An 18,295-nucleotide genomic window follows, 5' to 3' on the forward strand; every position below is an offset into this window, starting at 1 on the left:
ACTTTATCAATGGGTAGTGAAAAAGGGTCAATATTGTTGTCACGAGTCCAAAAGATATACCTCCTCCATTTACTAACATAGAGTTTATGGGTAGCTGGCTTGTGAGAGGCTGAGAGTATATGACATACTGGAGAAAAGAGTGAGGGATGCCAGACTATTAATGGAGCTAGAGAAACCAAGCTGTCAGCTTGAGGTTTACAATGCTCGGATGGATTAATCCTGCTGAATGAGATAGAAGGTCTGGAGCTGGGTCCATAATCCAAGGCTGTTGAATCAGATAAGGCCAAAGAAATGGGAACCATATTTGCTGAGGCTAATAAGGTGCAATGAGGATTACTTTGCTCTTCAACCTGATTGGTTTCTGTAGGAATTTCAGGATTAGAGGAATTCAAGGAAAGGCATAAAGCAGTCCGGAGGGCCAAATGTAGAGAAGAGCATCTCTCATTGACTCCCTTGGAGGGGGGATCAGGGCAAAGTAGTTGTTACACCTGTTGTTTAGTGGAAAAGCAAATACATCACAGCAAGGCTGGCCCCATTGACAGAAAATCTTTTCCGTCACTTTTGGACTGAGAGGCTACTCATGAGGCAGGAGAATAGACCTGCTTAGTTTGTCCACTATCACATTGGAACTCCCCGGAATGTGCATTGCTATCAGACAGCAGCTGGAAGAGATTGACAACTGCCACACCCTGACAGCTAATCAAAGCTCTCAGAAAAGAGAGACAAAGGGGGTAAGATTTGGTTCCCCTCTGTTTGTTAACGTACAAAACCACTGTCATATTGTCCATTTGAATCGCAATTGTTCCTGAAGGAAGAGCAGTCTGAAATGCTTGCAATGCTAAAAGCAGTTTCCTTAGCTCCAGTAAACTGATCTGTAAGTTGGCCTCTGTGGGGGACCAAGTGCCTTGTACATTCTTGCCCAAATAATGTCCCCCCAACCCATCTTGGAGGTGTCCATGGACACTATGGCTTGGGGTAGTGATGGGACAAAAGATGGCTAAGAAGAGTGTTTTTGGAATGCATCCACCAAGCTAAATATTTTCTGCAAAGACTGGTGATCAAAATAAGGTCTTACAAGGGTTGGTGTAACATTGACCATTGAGACGCACTAGCAACCATTGCAGTAGTCTCATGTGGTATCTTTCTAAGGGAACTAGAGTTATAATTGCAGCCATGAAGCCTAGTGCTTGAAGAACTAGATGAGCACACACGTTTTTGTTGCTGACTAGCTTCTGTACCTGAACTCTGATTTTCTGTAATCTTACAGGGGAAGCTATGGAAGTTTGAGTAATTAGAAGGGCTCCTACGAACTCCAAGTTCTGAGTTGGGGTCAATTTTGATTTTTCATAATTTAGTTATTCCCAGATAAGAGCAAATATGAAGTACATGCTCTCATTCTTCTATCAACTGATGCCTGGTCAGAGCGATAATGAGCCAGTTGTCTAGATACAGAAACACTTGGAATCCCTGCAATCTCAAGTGAGCTGCTACTACTACTGCCATACACTTAGCAAACACCCTGGGGGCTGTGGTGAAACCAAAGGCAGAACTCTGAATTGAAAGTGATTGGGTCCCAGCCAGAAGTGGAGGAATCTTCTGGATCATTTGACCATCTTTATATGGTAATACGCATCCTGAAGATCAATTCAGCACATCCAATCATCTTTTTCCAAAAATGGAAAAATGGACTATACCATTACCATCTGGAAATTGGTCTGACAAACTGATTTATTCAGTACAATTAGATCCAAAACTGGTCTCCAGTCCCCTGTCTTTTTTAGCAATAAAAAGAATCTTGAGTAAATTCCAAATTCTCTCTGGTCTGGTGGGACTCCCTGGATGACTCATTTTTCTAGTAGGTTTTGGATTTCTAGAACTGCTTGTTTTCTCTGTCTGGGTGGAACGTCGGGATTTTCTTGCATACAGGAATAGGAAGGGAAAAGGGAATTGTACAGCATCTGGATATAATCCTCTGCAGTCAAGCATCAGATGTTATTTGTAGCCAGGCAGGTGCAGGGATAAATGTCCCCCAACTGCCTCCACAGGAAGACAATTGGGCCTCCTTTCAGGAGTGCTGGTAGGATTTACCAGAGAAGCCCTAATTTTGTGGGCCACCTCTGCCACGTGGGTTGCATCTTCCATTGAAGTTCCCCCCTTTGCCCTTGGAGGAACTACCTCCACGTGTATCTTGAATAGGCCCTTGGGACATTTTGAACCACATTTTTCCACTGCTTCTCTGATTTCTAGAGAATGGTCACTCAGGAGTGGAAAACCATATGCCCACAGCAGAAATGGTCTTTCTATCTTTCTCACACCTGGATAGTTTTTCTAACTTTTGAACCAAACAGGGACAATCAGTCAAAGGGTGCATTAATGAATGAAGACCTAAATGGCTCCAATAAGTCACATAGGAGCATCCAGACGTGTCTCCTAATGACAACATCTGAACCCGCTGCTTTGGTTACCCCTTCGGCTGCATGAGTGATGAGCCTCATGGACAAATTGGACACAGATTCCAGGGTGGCCAACTGGGAAGCCATCTTTTCTTAGATGTTCTCAGAAATGGTTCCTGCAAGGGTATCTGATAACTCCTTGACCTGATCCCTCTGAAGTCTGGTGAAGTGTGCCAAGACATTCAAGGACCTTAAGGCAAAGGTTGATGATGCATAGACCTGCTTCCCAAACCTATCCATTGCCAGAGACTCTCTGTTGGGTGGATGGATAGAGGAACTCTCTTTGGCAAGTTCCTTCTTTGTGGCTTCTGCCATGACAATGGCATCAACTGCTAACCCTTAGACGCAGAATGGTTTGTCTTCAGGGGTGGACAGAATTTTGTGAGTTCTCCTGGGGATAGGATTGATAATATCAGGGAGCTTCCACATCCGTTGAGAGATCAACTGAATGAGCTCATTAGCGGGAGGAGTCACCCAAGAGGTAGAGGGTTGAGTGCCGACAGCCTGTATGTATACTGACTCCCCAGAAGAGGGATTTTTTTGGACTTCCAGCCATCCCTCTTTTCAATATTTCCAGGATGTCTCCAAAGGAGACATCATCAGGGGGTGACCTTAGGTATCCCTCACCTTCATTGAAGTTGGTGTCTTCGGTGATCGATTCCACTGGGGAATCCAAGTGCTTCCTCTTGCACTTTTTCATCTTATGGACCTCCTCAGTGGGGTGATCAGGGGAGGTATCAGATAAGGGGAGCACTGTTACCGAGACTCCTGTATCTTGGCACTCAACTCAGTGTGAGTGCAGGTTGCATATTTGGGAGTGAGGTGGAAAGGGACACTGGCTCTAAAGTGAAAGGGGCTGACTGTCTGACTGCAGCAGTCATGGCTTTCTCCATGGTCTCAAAAGCTGGACCCCCCCAAAGAGGGGAAGGGAGCCCAGAACTGAAAAAGACTGTCTTGGAACTGTGGTCATTCCCACACAGAAAAGACAGCTTCTAAGACTGAAGATGGAGCCGAGCTAATCTGTACTGAAAGCCCTAAGGTGCAGAGATAGCTCAGAAAAAATAGGTGTTGACTGATGTTCCCGGAGCTGGCAGGACAGACCTGGCCGCATGAGGCTTCCAAATCTGAAAGCACCGAAGACATCCGAGTAAGAACCGGTTTTGAAGATAAGGATATCTCCGGAACTGATGCAGTCTGCACCAGGTGTCTCGAAGCCAAGAACTCCAATGCTTCAGATGAAGTCAGAGGAGGAAAACCTGGAGGGGTAAGGGAAGAACTGGCTCCCATACCTGAGGGGGGCTGGGGTCAAAGAGGTACCTGACAACCATCTCACCCAGGGTATCTTATTCACCAGCCTATCAACATCATCTTCAGTTAAACTCTTGATGGAACAGACAGAGAGGGTGGAAGGTGATTTTAGCCTTTCTAGAAAAGGCAGCCTTCCTACAAATAGGTCAATAGAAGGTGAATATTATGTCCTCAGAAGATCCATAAAGGATGGCTCATTAATTGGCTTACTTGGTGTTGAAATAGTTGATAATGGAAGAGATGTCTGTGCAAAGGTTTTGGAGTCAAAAAGTGAAGATGTTCCTTCACTGAAATGTTAGGTGCCAAAGACCTTGTCTGATCCGATAAACTCAGTTCCTTAGGTCCCTTTGGGACTGAAGTTTTAGTAGAGGAGTTGGTCAGTTTCAAGGGTTCTAAATGAAATGGAGACATAGCCTTTTTCAAGGACGGTGCTAATGGAATGGAAGGCACCGATAGGCTTCTTTTTTTTTTGGTTTCTCCAAAACTTTGGAAGATGAAGATGATGAAGAAGGAGAAGACACATCAGTCTTACTCTTGGCTTTCTCAGCACCGGATAAGGCCTCACTGAAGGTTGATGGAAGCATATGGTTCAAAATAAGTTTATTACATCTTTCCACTAGTACCCTGTGGCTGAAACTGTTGCACATAGAGCAATATTTATGAAGGTGAACACGGCCTAGGCAATAAACACATAATGAATGTGCATCTGACACAGGAATTTTGTGCCCTCGTTTCTGGGGTCTATATTAGATCAGCGAATGCTTAAAAAAGCGAATGCTGATTGATCGCCTTTATGTAAGCTAAAGCTTACAATCTCGAACTGTCAGATCAGCGATTTGTTTTCCTAGGGAAAAAGATCTTTGATCCAAAACACATACACATAACACAAGCACACCAAACAAACAGAAATCCACACACATACACCTAAAATCGGGCACCTAACCCTACACTAAACTATGCACACACCACTAACTATCCACTTACCTTAACCCAAACCCTAACCTTAAGGCCTGTCACTATCGTACACTCACCTCACCCACTCCCTAACCCTAACTCACCTAAACCCGCCCTAACCCTCAATCGCACATATACCTAACCCGAGCCCTAACCCTAACCCACCCTAACACTCACATCCACACAATCGCACACTTACCTGAATCCGACCCATAACTTTCCACCACAGCACTGAAAATACCAAAGCAACAGAAACGGACAACCAAATTCTTTCCCTAGAAAAAAATTTGAGTTTCTGTTGCTTCAATATCTTTAACTTTCACTAAAATAAGGTCGATCAATCAGTGTTCACTTGTTTAAGCGTTCGCTGATCTAATATAGACCCCATTTCTGGCACCTTTGGAAACCAGAGACTTTAGGTTTATCTGCCATACTGAAAATATTTCTTAAGTTTGTAAATAATTGGTGACCAGAGACCAGCTATACAAACCACACACACACACACACACACACACACACACACACACACACACACACACACACACACACACACACACACACACATACATGCACACATGCACACACTGGCAGAAAGCTTCAGAAACAACATTCATTCAAGAAAGAAAATTTAGAATCTCACTTTTAACATTATCTGGAAGGTTCTAAGAATGTAGGCAAGCAAACATCCTTAAAACAGTACTAATGGCCATAGCCCTGGAAGAAGTTTAACAGAGTCATACAAACACTGTAAACAATGAGTAGTGACCTGTGCAACTGAAAAAACTATGTTATTTAAAGCAGAGTTTTCTTCACAAGAAGAAACTGTACATTAAACATTCCTTATACATTCACAATATGTCAGAATAAACTTTAACAGTTAAAGAAGCCTGATGATTTAAAATCCTAAAATACAAAGTTACAGAAGTATATACTCTTTCCCAATACCTATCAATAATTTTCCAGTCCTTATTAGAAGGAGTAGGATTGGCATTAACTAAGTGCTTGGCAGCAGAGGAGTCAACTAAGGCTATAGTGACTGGTCAGGTTTGAGAATAGTCTACAAAATATTAAAGCGTGAGGAACTTTATGCCTTTCTGGAGACAGTTGGCTAACTATCAGGAAAATCCCAGGCAGTATGATGCACACCCTCTAAAGCAGAAAGGACAGGAGGAATGGGTGTAGGTTCTGGGAAATCTTTTTGTAAGAACTCATAGTATTTTTGAGGGACTGAGAAACCTCAGTGTTCTCCTATTGAAAACACTGGGACATTCTAGCAATAGTCTCAGAGAAAGAAAAGCCCCCACACGGAGATTCAGACAGTGAGATCTCCTCTGACCCTGAATCGGAAATCGGAGGACAAAACCCTGACTCCGTCCTTGCATCTTTATTTTCAGATTTAGAATTTTGAATCTCTTCAGGAAAAGAGGCATCCCTCTTTCTTTTACCAGAAACTACTCTACATGAAGTATCAATAGCCTGAATTAAACCCTGAGCCAGTCCCAGTAAACTACTTCTATCCAAAGAAATGTGAGGAAGAGTAGATACATTCCTGATTTTCTGTTTCTTTTTGACAAGAAAAATGGGGCCAGGCATGTTACTAATGGCAGCCGCTGCTTCCCCAGGGATGGACATAGCATTCTTTCATAACAGGAAAATCTTCCTGTTCCCTCTTCCAGGACTGACAAGAGTGGTTGCCCATTGCCCACTGAAGGGACTCCAACAGCTGTAGACGACGTGGTTAACCCATGGTCCATAGGTGCTACACCAGAGGGATCTGGGGTAAAAGTTGACTGGTATGATGTGCAATAAAAGGCCACAGCAGAGTTACTTACCTGCAACTGAGGCAAATTGCTAGTCTGCTGTGTTGGCAAATGCTGTTTACTTACATTTTCTTTTTGTGCCTGGAAGCAGGACCGACCATGGGAGTGACAATCTATTCCATGGTCAAGATAAAAATGGTGCAGCAAAAAACAAAGCAACAATGCCAGTAAAAGTACTTGTTCATAAAAGCTAATTTTTTGATAGAAAAAATGTGTAAAAAGCACATTCAAACACTATGGCAGCCCAACAGCATTAAAATAAACACAATTTCTCGCCAGAAAATATTTTACTAGTTAGATAATACTACTTTTAAAATGACAGATACAGCAAGTGCTCCATTTAAAAGTAGGTTACAGTTTTGAGACAATCTGTTAAAACACATCACTCCTAGCTTTAAAATAACTTTCTTGAAGAGGAAAGTAATAAAGCATCTGTAAAAAAAATAAGAAAATAGAAGTTATTTTCCTAAAGGGAACTTATCTGACCAGCTAAGGAAAGCAGTATCCAACCATCGATCCTCAAAAGCCTCAGAGGAGTGCACTCTTTGTTAGCAGTAAAGCTCTGTAGGGTTTTGCACCCAGATTTGGCCTTTATTGAACTCAGCTCAAGTTGCATGACAGTTTGGGCATGTGGCATGTGCCCAGAAGCTAGCTGGCTGTTATACCCTTGGAAGGATATAATCCATATAGTTAAGGCTACTGCAGCAGTGATCATATGAAGAACATATATAGTTATCCAGGAAGATGAGTTCCATTGGTAATGAATACTGCAACAGTGATCTTATTTATCAGACCACTTCACTCATCTAATAGACTGGTAATTCACACTGTCAAATCCAACAACTCAGCTGGTGACTCTTTGTTTGCCAACTCTGTTGGCAAAACGTGGAACTCACTGCCTGCTGACATTACTCTAGAGACAACCCTAATTCAATTCAAGAAAAGTCTCAAGCAGTATTTCAATTCTCATTGGTTATATCCTTGTTCCAAGCCTGACTAAATCTTTAGTCATATTTGTCTACCAATACTATTTCACCTGCAATTTATTTGTGTTGTAATTTGTCAAACTATATCATACGTTTGTAAGATTGTATAACTTACATGTCTCATCCAGTCTAATAGGGAAATTGATGAACTGCTATTATGTGTGGGGCTATTAATTGGTAGTGTAAACTGAAATAAGTTCACACTAGCTGTAGGGGAATAAGAGTTATTTCCAACCAACTGACATTCAAATCATCTAGTATTATTTTTTTCGTGGAATTGTTATGGATATCCAATATAGGATATCTTTCAGTAGAGGTGTGTTGGCACCAGGAGAGATATAAAGAACAGTAATATATATTTGTTTATAATTATTTGATTTCAAGAAAGTAATAAGAAGCTCTGCTGAATTAAATTTTATCATTGTTTTGTTGTAAGGAGAAATGTGGTAGCTCTTGAAAAATTTTAAAGCAATACCACCACCCTTCCTCTTTATACGATCATTACAGGTGATATTATAGGCAGGACATGTAATTTCATAGTTGTTTATGCTGGGTTTAAACCAAGTTTCAGTTACAGCAAGAATATCAGGCATATGTTGGGTAATCCAAGCATGTAGTTCAGCAATTTTATTTCTTATGCTTCTAACATTTATGGCAGAAAAAGATTAGATTACTGGGGTTAGGGGTTGACCATCATACTTATTTTCACAGAATATCCATATTTTTGCCTCATATTTTTTGGTCTGCTCCTCATAAAATTTGTGATATTCTGGATTTTTGTGGCAAATCAATGAGGACTGAATTCAATAAATAATGACAGGCATTTGAGTTTCTGACTTCAAATCCATCAGAAAATGTATGGTAACACAAAACCTTTTATTCTAGCAACTTTATAAGTTATTAAGAACAATATTTAAAATTTGCCCCTAGTTTTGGGGCTTTGTCCCCCATTATTTTTGGCTTTGTCCAGATTTTATTGTGCTAAGAGGTTGAGAGCTATGTTGACCATGGCAGGATTAGAGTAGTGTGTGGAAGAGAATTGTCTTGTTTATGTAGAATATCCACCTTAGCAATGCACTTAAGACAGAAAACTCATAGCAAGAAGAAGTAAGCCTTAAATTGCAGTACAATCTAGATTACATAAAATGATTCCAAACACTTGATTCATATTAGAAGTCAAAAGATTAAGCCTATTTTCATATGCTAGGCAAGAGTTTTTAAATAATACTTGATGAGAAAATGACAATAACTCTGCAAAGGTTTGAGAAGCACATTTTGAGAGTAATCTCAAATGCTCAGGAAAGCTAACCCTAAACTATATCTGCAGTGAATTAGGGGTGTGTGTACCCAGACTAAGAGCTCCAGGCATGGTGCATTTCATTTTCTTCCTCAGTGATATTCTAAATGCCTTTAAAGAATATTATGTTCAGATCTGTACCTCATCTCACAACCTTCACCAAGACAAATTCATCACTTTCCCTAGTTTATGTCTACCTTTATAGTGTTTGTGGCAGGCTCATGCTAGATGGCTGTCAATCTCTTCTGAAGAGTTTCATGTTGTTTTTAAAAAGGATCATGGTTTATAGTTCCTTGAGTAGCCACTGAATAAGTGTGTGCTAATATATAGGTATGTAAGCATTTACTGTCATATTACTGAAGCTACTGAGTATGTAAGAGACTAAGCCAATAATCCCTTTTTTTGTGGGGTAGATGGAAATGATTTACACTCCAAATACTACATACTATGATGAGACACAGCAGAACCACAAGATCAACAGTGAATAAGTCATAAGACCTGTAAAAGGCTTATACAGTACATGTGGATTTTCAAATATACTTTAGCTATATAATATCTGACATAAAGAATTATTGAGTGACAAGGATAAGAAGAGCATGACTGATGATGGACACAGACCACACTCTGAAGAGTGCTTTGTTTTTGATTACAGAAGCAGGCCTTCTTGGGTAGACTATTAGCCATGTAAGAGGAGGTGAAAGAAAGTAGGCAATGAGCCCCCTAAGTGGAAAGTTGATGTAGTGAGAGACAGACGGTAGTTTAATGAACAGAAACCACTAGCAGCTTGGAATATGCAATAGTTATTTTCATTTGAACAGGAGAGAAAAGAGGCAAAATTTCCCACAAACGTTCAGAGGTAAATTATAAAAACAGCTTAAAGTGAAAGTCATTTTTTACATAAATTGCAATAATATAGTATTGGTGCATCTAAATATTCGCCAGCTTTTTTGCAGTGGAGTAATCTAATCAGTATGTTTTCATATTTTAGCACAGAAAAGATATAACTAACTGATAAAGTACAAAATGCTGTATATAAATTTTCTATAATTTTCCTTCTAATGCAGTTTTAGTTTCACTTTCATCTCATTTTGATGTACTTACTAAGGTTACAAATTTTAGTAAATAAATAACTTTTTTGACTCACCTCTGCAAATGAAAGCTGTATCCATATATTAGGAAGATTGTCAGTTCCAAGATTTGTAGATTTTAGACCATGCATTACTTCCAGAAACTGTTTGCTTGACATAAATCCTTGATAAAATAAATAAATACATAAATAAATAAATACATAAATAAAGCATCATGCTATATAAATTAAGTTGCAGAATACTTCAAGCTTCCACTATGGAACTATCACTAAACTTAGCAGTACCATCAGTAAAATTAAAACATCAGCTATAGACCACAAATTAAGCAACATCAAATGTCCATGATCATTGTAAAGATAGTTAGGTCATCAAAACAAACTGAGCTGAGCTTCACTGGTTATAAAACACAAGCTATTCTGTCTCATTCCCCGAATGATAGCTTCTTGAACTGTAAGATGTACACACTGATCAAAAATGCATGCCTTAAAGACAAAGTTTAAGCCTTGTTACCGCACCTGTAAAGAAATCAGTAACTGTACTTTTGCTGCTGTTAAAAATAAAGCTTTCGCTGATCTTTGAATTTTCAAATCCTAAAACTGTTACTCTTTTATTAATTATGACCTAGTCATCACAGACATTCTTATACTAAGTAAACATTTTAGTTACATATAGTATATGTTTTAGACATGCTTCTCATGTACTTCCAAAGCCTTTCTTTGGTTCAGTCCTTGAAGGGCAGCCTCTTTAATACTAATAGTACTCTGATGTGCAGCACTGAATGCAAATTAACTTTAACAATGCCAATATATCTTCTTTGACATCTATTCTAAATTTGTGGCAAATCAGTAAAAATTATATGATTAATTGACCAGAGGGAATCTGAGTACACATGGGGAATATGTTTTGTTTTAAAAAACTGAATCTTATACTTTCTTAGACTATTTGTATTATAGCATTCATCAAACAATAATCCACTTGATACTGAATAATTGTTTTCATTTAATTGTAAAATGGGAGACATTTTATGAGGTGAAAACTTCAAGGCAAGCAAGCATTTGTTTCATACCTCTGAAATGACCCTGAGTTAGACTCATATTTTAGTTCTGCTGCCTTTAACCCTCAGACTGGTGAATTCTGGAAATAAGGTGGTGAATTACAGTTAATAAATAATGACAATCATTTTATATTTTTTATTTCAGAAAATGTATATTAATTCACATTATCTTATTCTGTCAATATCTCAGTTTAATAGTTAATAATGCAAATATTTTAAAAGTATACCTGACTGTCCCTGATAATTTTTGGATTTGCTCTTGGTTATGTTGAGATTTGTCCCTAATTCATTGAGAGCTGTGAGCTACTTCATTTTAATTTGGTAGTCCAGATTGGCACACAGCAGCTTTATGCCAAGGAGGAACTTTCTTCAAACAAAATGCATTACGTGAAAAAGCATCCCTTTATTTGTAAACTGGAAAATGACATTTGATGGAATTTCAGGTTCTCCCCTACCCCCTAGGTTAGCTTGCAACTGTTACCCATTGGCAAAAGTTAATGGGCCCATGAACATAAGGTTATAGACTTCTTTACTTAAGCACTGGACAAGAAGGGTAACTCCAGAGTTATCTGTATGATTTAAACAATTAAAAAAGACACTGGACCAAAGTGGAAAGCAAAGTTTCACTCTGTTTAATTCAGAACTTCCTCAGAACAGCGAATAAATATTAAAGTTAAGCACCTTCATTCTATTTAATTCAGAACTTCCTCAGAACAGGGAAGTTCTGAATTAAATAGAATGAAAACACTTAACTTTATTTTCCGCTTTGGTCCAGTGTCTTGTTTTAATTGTTTAAGAGATTTTTGTTGTGTGCCGCTTTGTAGTTTTAGCTGTATGATTAATAAATCGATACACAATTGCCAGCAAAATGAAACATTATGGGAAGGGTCCTGTTAGAGAAATGTACAAATTGTATAAGTGTACAATTCTGCACCTAAAGGGTTAAGAGTTAATACATTTATTCTATGTAAAATGTGTAAATACTGGTGGTCTCTGTAAAAGTTGCTGACGCCTGAAAGTCTGTTGTTCTTGCTGTGGAATGTTGAGATAGGGGCCTCACACTAGCAACGGGTAAATGTTGTGTGAAGAAGAGACAGTTACAGGACCATTACTCAGAAACTGGGTCTGACAGGTTAAGCCCAGTTGTCAGGCTAAATTCTGAGAGATGTTTTTGTAAGTCAGCAATTAACTGATAAGCACCTGCTGTATACTTGCAAAGAACTGTATAAAAGTAGCAGGCTAAGCTATTGAAATCAGACAAACCTTGTATCTACATGCTTTCTCTCCTTGCTGCAAGTAATAAAGGATGCCTTGCTGAACCTTACGTGAATTGATCTTTGAATTTTCTTTAACAGATGGTCCTTCGGACTGGAACCCTCTCTTCACCTCGGATCAGATGGCCAGGTGGCTGAAACCGTACGGGGAAGAAACTAAATCAGTTCTTCTGCAATATGAAGACCTCCGACTGAATTGTCGTTAAAAGTGGCCAGTCACCTTCTGATCTGCGACTGAAGATCGGGTATCCGCAAATCAGTGGTCAATCACGTAGGCTCAGGTAAGGTGGGTTTTGCTATTCTGTATTTTTATTCAGTCAGGGACAGGAAACTGCATTTATTTCTGTTAGACTGTATTTTTATTCAGTCAGGGACAGGAAAACTGCATTTATTACTGTTAGACTGTATTTTTATTCAGTCAGGGACAGAAAAACTGCATTTATTACTGTTAGACTGTATTTTTATTCAGTCAGGGACAGGAAAACTGCATTTATTTCTGTAAGACTGTATTTTTATTCAGTCAGGGACAGAAAAAAAAAACTGCAGTTCTGTTATAGACTGGGTGAACAGGATAGTAGGAGGTTAGACAGTCATTCTGAAGAGACTATAACAAAATCCGTGGTACATGTAAAAATTGAAGGTAACAGATAAAATTACTAAAGGTAACTACGTAGTGAGCAAATGGGTAATTATAACTGTGGTGCAAAAACATCAAAAGACCCACCATTAACAGAAGATGGTAAATATATGCAGGTACAGCGCGGAGATAATGTTAGATATTTTTCAAAATGGGTAACTAAGTATGATTTTGACGGAAAATTAGATAAATCTTCACTTCTCAAATTGATAAAGCAATTAAAAGCAGACTCCAAGGGGCAAGTTAAAAAACAGCAACAATTAGGAATTTCCCAGGCACACAGATAGTTGGAGGAAGCAAATCGAAGAGACCAGAAAGAAAAAAACTCTAAAACAATGTTTTTAGATAAAGAGGATAACCACCTAGTACTAGCTTCAGCACCCCCTCCCCCATCAGTATACGGGGCAAGTAATCAACACAGAGTGCCTCCTCTATATCCTGTAGTTACAGGAGGTGAGGACTCTGTAAAAATAAAGCTAGTAAAAGTTAGGGGTCCAATAGGGACTAAGTCCAAACAAAAAACACAGATGATGATGATAAAAATCTGGAAGTCTGGCGATTGTTTAGTGAAACCCAGGCCATGACTAGTGGGGAAGAAGAACTCTGTCCTCTTATTTAGGTACCTAATCCCAGAGCAGGTCAGGATAACCAAGACCCTACTTTATTAGTATATAGAGCCTGGAGTCCCGAAAATATTCGGAAGGCCACTGAGGGTATTCCTCACCCTAGGGTCAACTTTCAAAAATTTTCAGAGGACCTGCAAGGTATGAGGCTAAGCTATAACCTAAATGGAGAAGAGATAGAGAAAGTGGTAAGACAAATTATAGGTCCAGACTGGCACATGGTCTGTGGTGATTGGAACTCTCGTGACGCTCAGCGGAGACCCCTTCCACATAACAGCGTAGGATTAAATGCCCAGGTGACAGGGCGTACAAACCGAATTTCTGAAAAGTGGCAACCACGGGCAGACTGGACCTGTATTAATCAGTGTGTCCAGCAAGAAGGCGAGTCAGTTGACCACTATTTTTTATGCTCATAGATTGCTTTAATAATCATTGTGGGATGCAAATCCCTGATGATCAAGCAGCAGACTCCCCCTATGAACAACAGTTAAAAAATGCCTTCCTGAAGGGGAGCAGTGCTCCTATTAGCAGTTTTATTACAAAACACATGGTAGATCACTGTACAATCAGATTGCAACCACTGCTTGAGTATGCAAGGCATGCTGAAAGGCACTTTAATAGCAAAAAGAAAAAGATAATGCAGGTATTTTCATTAGAAGATGGGACTGAGGTATATGTGGTACATCCAGGAAAAAAGGGCAAAAACAGGGAAAGTAGGCAGTCTGACCAATGGTCAGAAGATTTTGAGGGACGTAAAAAGAGGGGAAAATGTTTTAAATGCGGGAAAAAAGGTCACATGGCAAGGGATTGCAAAAGAAATAATAGGACAAGGACGGATGAACAAAAAGGTGATAACTGAGTATATGATAGTCAGGAAGCACAGGGAAGGGTTACAATACAAAGCAGGATAAATGGTAATGTAGAAGTAAAAATAGAGGAAGCACATGATGGTGGAGGGGATGACAATGAAAATGAAAGTGATGAGGTATTGGACTCGGCACTTCTGTGCTTGGAACTCTTTTTAGCAGATACCAAGCCAGAAGTCACCTTTTGGTGGAAGGAAGAGAGGTTAGCTTTTTGTGTGATTTTGGGGCTTCACGGATCCTGATACATCCCTCTGAATTATCGGAGTGTACACAGTCTTCGGATTACATATTTGTTAAGGCTGCAAATGGGCAGCTATACCGGGAGCCTATCTGACACAAAATTATGATCACAGATCCTGTAACAGGGTTGACACAGAGAAGTAAAATTGTAGTGTCTGCAAAATGCCCAATAAATCTCTTAGGCAGAGATTTGATGCAGTTATTTGGCATAGCAGTGGTTCAGACTATGCAGAGGATGCAAGCACAATGACAGACTGACATCTGTGAAGTGCATGATACCTATGTAGTGCAGCCAAGAGGTGAGATGTTTTACTGGTACAGTCAGAACCTAATTACTACTGGCTCAGGGACTGTAACTAAAGAATTAATGGATTTGGCCATTAGTAAATTTCCCTCATTAGATATTAAAAAGCAGCCATTACTGCACTACACCCTGTATTTTCATGACACACAAGGGCCAGATGAGGACTACAGAGACAAGCTGTTTAAATATCCCACAGCAAGGCTAGTGTTACATAACCTATACTGGGACACAATGGGAAATAGCATAGCCAGCTGCTCTCTGCCTAAAGAAATAACAGCACTTTACAAATCTGACCTCCTACCACATGTAAGCCTCACTAAAGACAGAAACACAAAATGGGTAGAGCTGGGCAGGAAGATTACCAGATGGGAAAAACAGACCAGGGAGGAACTTTCAGAGCAGGGAGTGCAGGTACAAAAATTTATTTATTTATTTTACATTTGTTTACTGGGAAAGTCCGACTGGAACTAGGTCCATTTACAGCGGAGGCCCGGGGAGAAAAGCTCCACAACAACAGTTTTATACAGTATTACATAAACAGTCAGAAAAAATTCAAATAATAAAAATTTACATACAATGGATCTTTCCAGACAGGTTTACCTTACAGACAGATAACCCTGGATATTGGTTTTTGTGATGGAAAAGAAAATTAGTTTCATACAGAGTTATTAACAATCAAGAAGATAATTCATACAAAGTTCTTTCCAGGTGGGCTTACATTTGTCAAGAGTGGACCTTGGATGTTGGTTATTTGGGAGGAAAAAGAGAAGAGCAGATATACTCATTACCTGGTGCAATCAAAATTACATCATAGACGGCAATATAGTAGGAAAACGTAGCTGAGAGTAGTCCTGTTTTAGGATTTTGTGAAGTACCAAGTGTTAGGCATAGTGAGTAGTGATAGAGAGGAGAAAAGGAAATGAAGGAGATTAGGAAAACATTTATGTAATGCAAGGACAGAGCCATGACTTCAGGAGGTGTGGCTTGAGTGATTTTCTAAACAGTGAGATAGATGTGGCTGAGGATATATTTTGGGGGAGCTTATTCCATTCCTTGGCAATGGTATGAGAGAAGAGGGCTTTCCCTGCAGTGTTGTTGGCTTTGGATATGCAGAGCAGGGTCTTGCTAGATGAGCGTAGAGGACGGTTTGCTGAGTACTGGTTTAGTATTTGGTTTAGGGCTGGCGTTTTGTGGGGATGCTTTAGTATGTTGAAGGTGAGTACTAGCTGGTGGTACCTAATTAGTTGAGGGAGCTCTAACCATTGTAGTTGCTTTAAGGCAAGACAGTGATGACTTCTAAAGGGGAGTTATTGGCAAATGTTGCTATCTTATTGTAGCATGATTCTAGTTGGTCAAGGTCTGTTTTCTTGATGTGAATTAGAATTGGTGATGCATACAGTAGGGTAGACAAGAGGTGGGTTTGGGCTAGGGTGATTCGAGCCTGGTCTGATAGGAACTGTTTGTGTTTGTATAAAGTTCCTAATTTTTTATGAACTTTTTTAATGGTTTGGGAGATGTGGACATTGAAGTTAAGATCCTGATCTATTTCAACACCGAGTAGTTTGGTATGTGGGGAGGGAGAGATTACTGTGCCATTGTTGGAGGTGATGATGAAGGGAAGAGTTGTGGTTTTGAATTTGTTGGGGGTGAATATAAGTAGTTTGGTCTTTTTGGGGTTTAGAATAAGGTGGATATCAGTAATCAATTTTTCTACGGAGCAGAAGGATTCTTGGGTAAGTTTCTGAAGTGTGGTTATGGTTGGGGCTGAGCAGATTAGAGTTGAGTCATCTGCATACTGTATAAGTGATGCATGTAGGGTGGAGGTATGTAGATTGTTGGTGAAAATGGTAAATAGTAAAGGACCTAGTATTGACCCTTGTGGAACGCCTACAGTAGTTGGAAGTCATGGTGATAGTATGCCTTGACATTTTACTGACTGTTTTCTATCAGAGAGATCGTTTTTGAACCAGGAACTAGCAGAGAGTGCAAAGGAGATGGCGGTTAGAGTGTCCTTAAGTAGGTTATGTGAGACCATGTCAAATGCCTTAGACAGATCTAAGAAAATGGCTGATACAAAGTTGTTCTTGTTTCTAAGTTGGTTAATCTGGTCAGTAAAGGAGAGAAGAGCAGTAGTTGTACTATGGTTATGGCGGAATCCATGCTGTGTGAAGGACAGGAGATTATGTGAGGTTAAGAAGTGCATCACCTGGGTGTGAATACATTTCTCCAGAAGCTTGGAAAGGGGGGATAGGATAGCAATAGGACGATAGCTAGATAGTTCACAGGAGTTACCTCCTTTGTGTATGGGTATTATATATGACACTTTCCATAGTTGGGGGATGTAGGATTCCTGTATGGAGTGGTTTATAAGAAGTGAGATGGGGTAGGCTAGGGACTCTGCAGCTAACTTTAGGAAAGTAGTGGGTAGGCCATCTGCTGTGAGAGTGGTGGGTTTTAGTTTAGAGAGTAGTTTTTTTACTGTGGAGGTGGGTATGGGTGAGAGGGTAAAAGGGGGTGTATTATTGTGATCTAAAGTTGGGGTGAGCATAGGTTTATTGTTGGATAGCTGGGTAGATAGGGATAGAATAGAGTCTGTAAAGTGATGGTTAAACTGGGAGGCTAGGCTGACATTATCATTGTTGGTGTTGGGTGCTGGGGTTGTAGTTTGGCCAGGTTTTAGAAGGGTATTTAAAGCTTGCCAGAGCTTTTTGGGGTTTTGTGAATGTTTGTTTTGGATCCCTAGGAAGTAGTTTTGTTTGTCCATTTTTATTTGTTTTTTGGCCTGGTTTCTAAGTTGTTGATATCTTTGTTTATCTTGGTTGGTGTTATTTTTCTTCCAGTTCTTCCATGGATTATCTCTGGCTTTTAGTAGAACTTTTGTTGTTCTGTTTAGCCAAGGGGCATAGTTGATCTCAGTTCTATGTTTCCTGATGGGGGCTAGTGTGTTAAGCACTCTCATAAAGGTAGTATTGAAATATTCGACTGCCTGGTCTAGTGGTAGGGTTTGTAGTGGGTGCCAGTTACTTTGTTGTAGCATGCAGTTAAGGATTTGTGGATTTACCTTGTGCTCATTTCTGGTCTCTTTGTATAGTATGGGTTTGGGTATTTTTACTTGTCTATGAAGGAGGAAAGTGGGGCAGTGGTTACTCGGTATATCAGGTAGGCATCCCACTTGATAATTTTCTTTGGGGAGGTTAACTAAAGTCCAATCAAGAATGGAGGTTTAATTGGATCTTTTGTCAACTCTGGTGGGTTCTTGGATCAGTTGTGAGAAACCAAACAAGTTTATATGGTTTGTAGGATTGTTGGCTTTGCAGGCTAGCCAGTCTAGGTTTAGGTCTCCTAGTAGGATGGTTTCGTGGGGCAGGTTGATTGTAGCCCATTGCAACAT

General features: G+C 39.8%; 1 protein-coding gene across 1 annotated transcript in view; it reads right to left on the minus strand.

Moving 5' to 3' along the window:
* The window catches only part of SPEF2 (sperm flagellar 2), a 2,540,087-nt gene that overhangs the window by 666,081 nt on the left and 1,855,711 nt on the right, over positions 1-18,295 (minus strand). The window contains exon 24 of the mRNA XM_044069998.1: positions 9,963-10,069. Within this exon, the coding sequence (XP_043925933.1) occupies positions 9,963-10,069 (107 nt within the window). The remainder of the gene's footprint in view (positions 1-9,962; positions 10,070-18,295) is intronic.

This window comes from Protopterus annectens, chromosome 1.part0 (assembly GCF_019279795.1).
Source record: "Protopterus annectens isolate FY-2018-M chromosome 1.part0, PAN1.0, whole genome shotgun sequence".
In the NCBI taxonomy this organism is placed as follows: Eukaryota; Metazoa; Chordata; order Ceratodontiformes; family Protopteridae; genus Protopterus; species Protopterus annectens.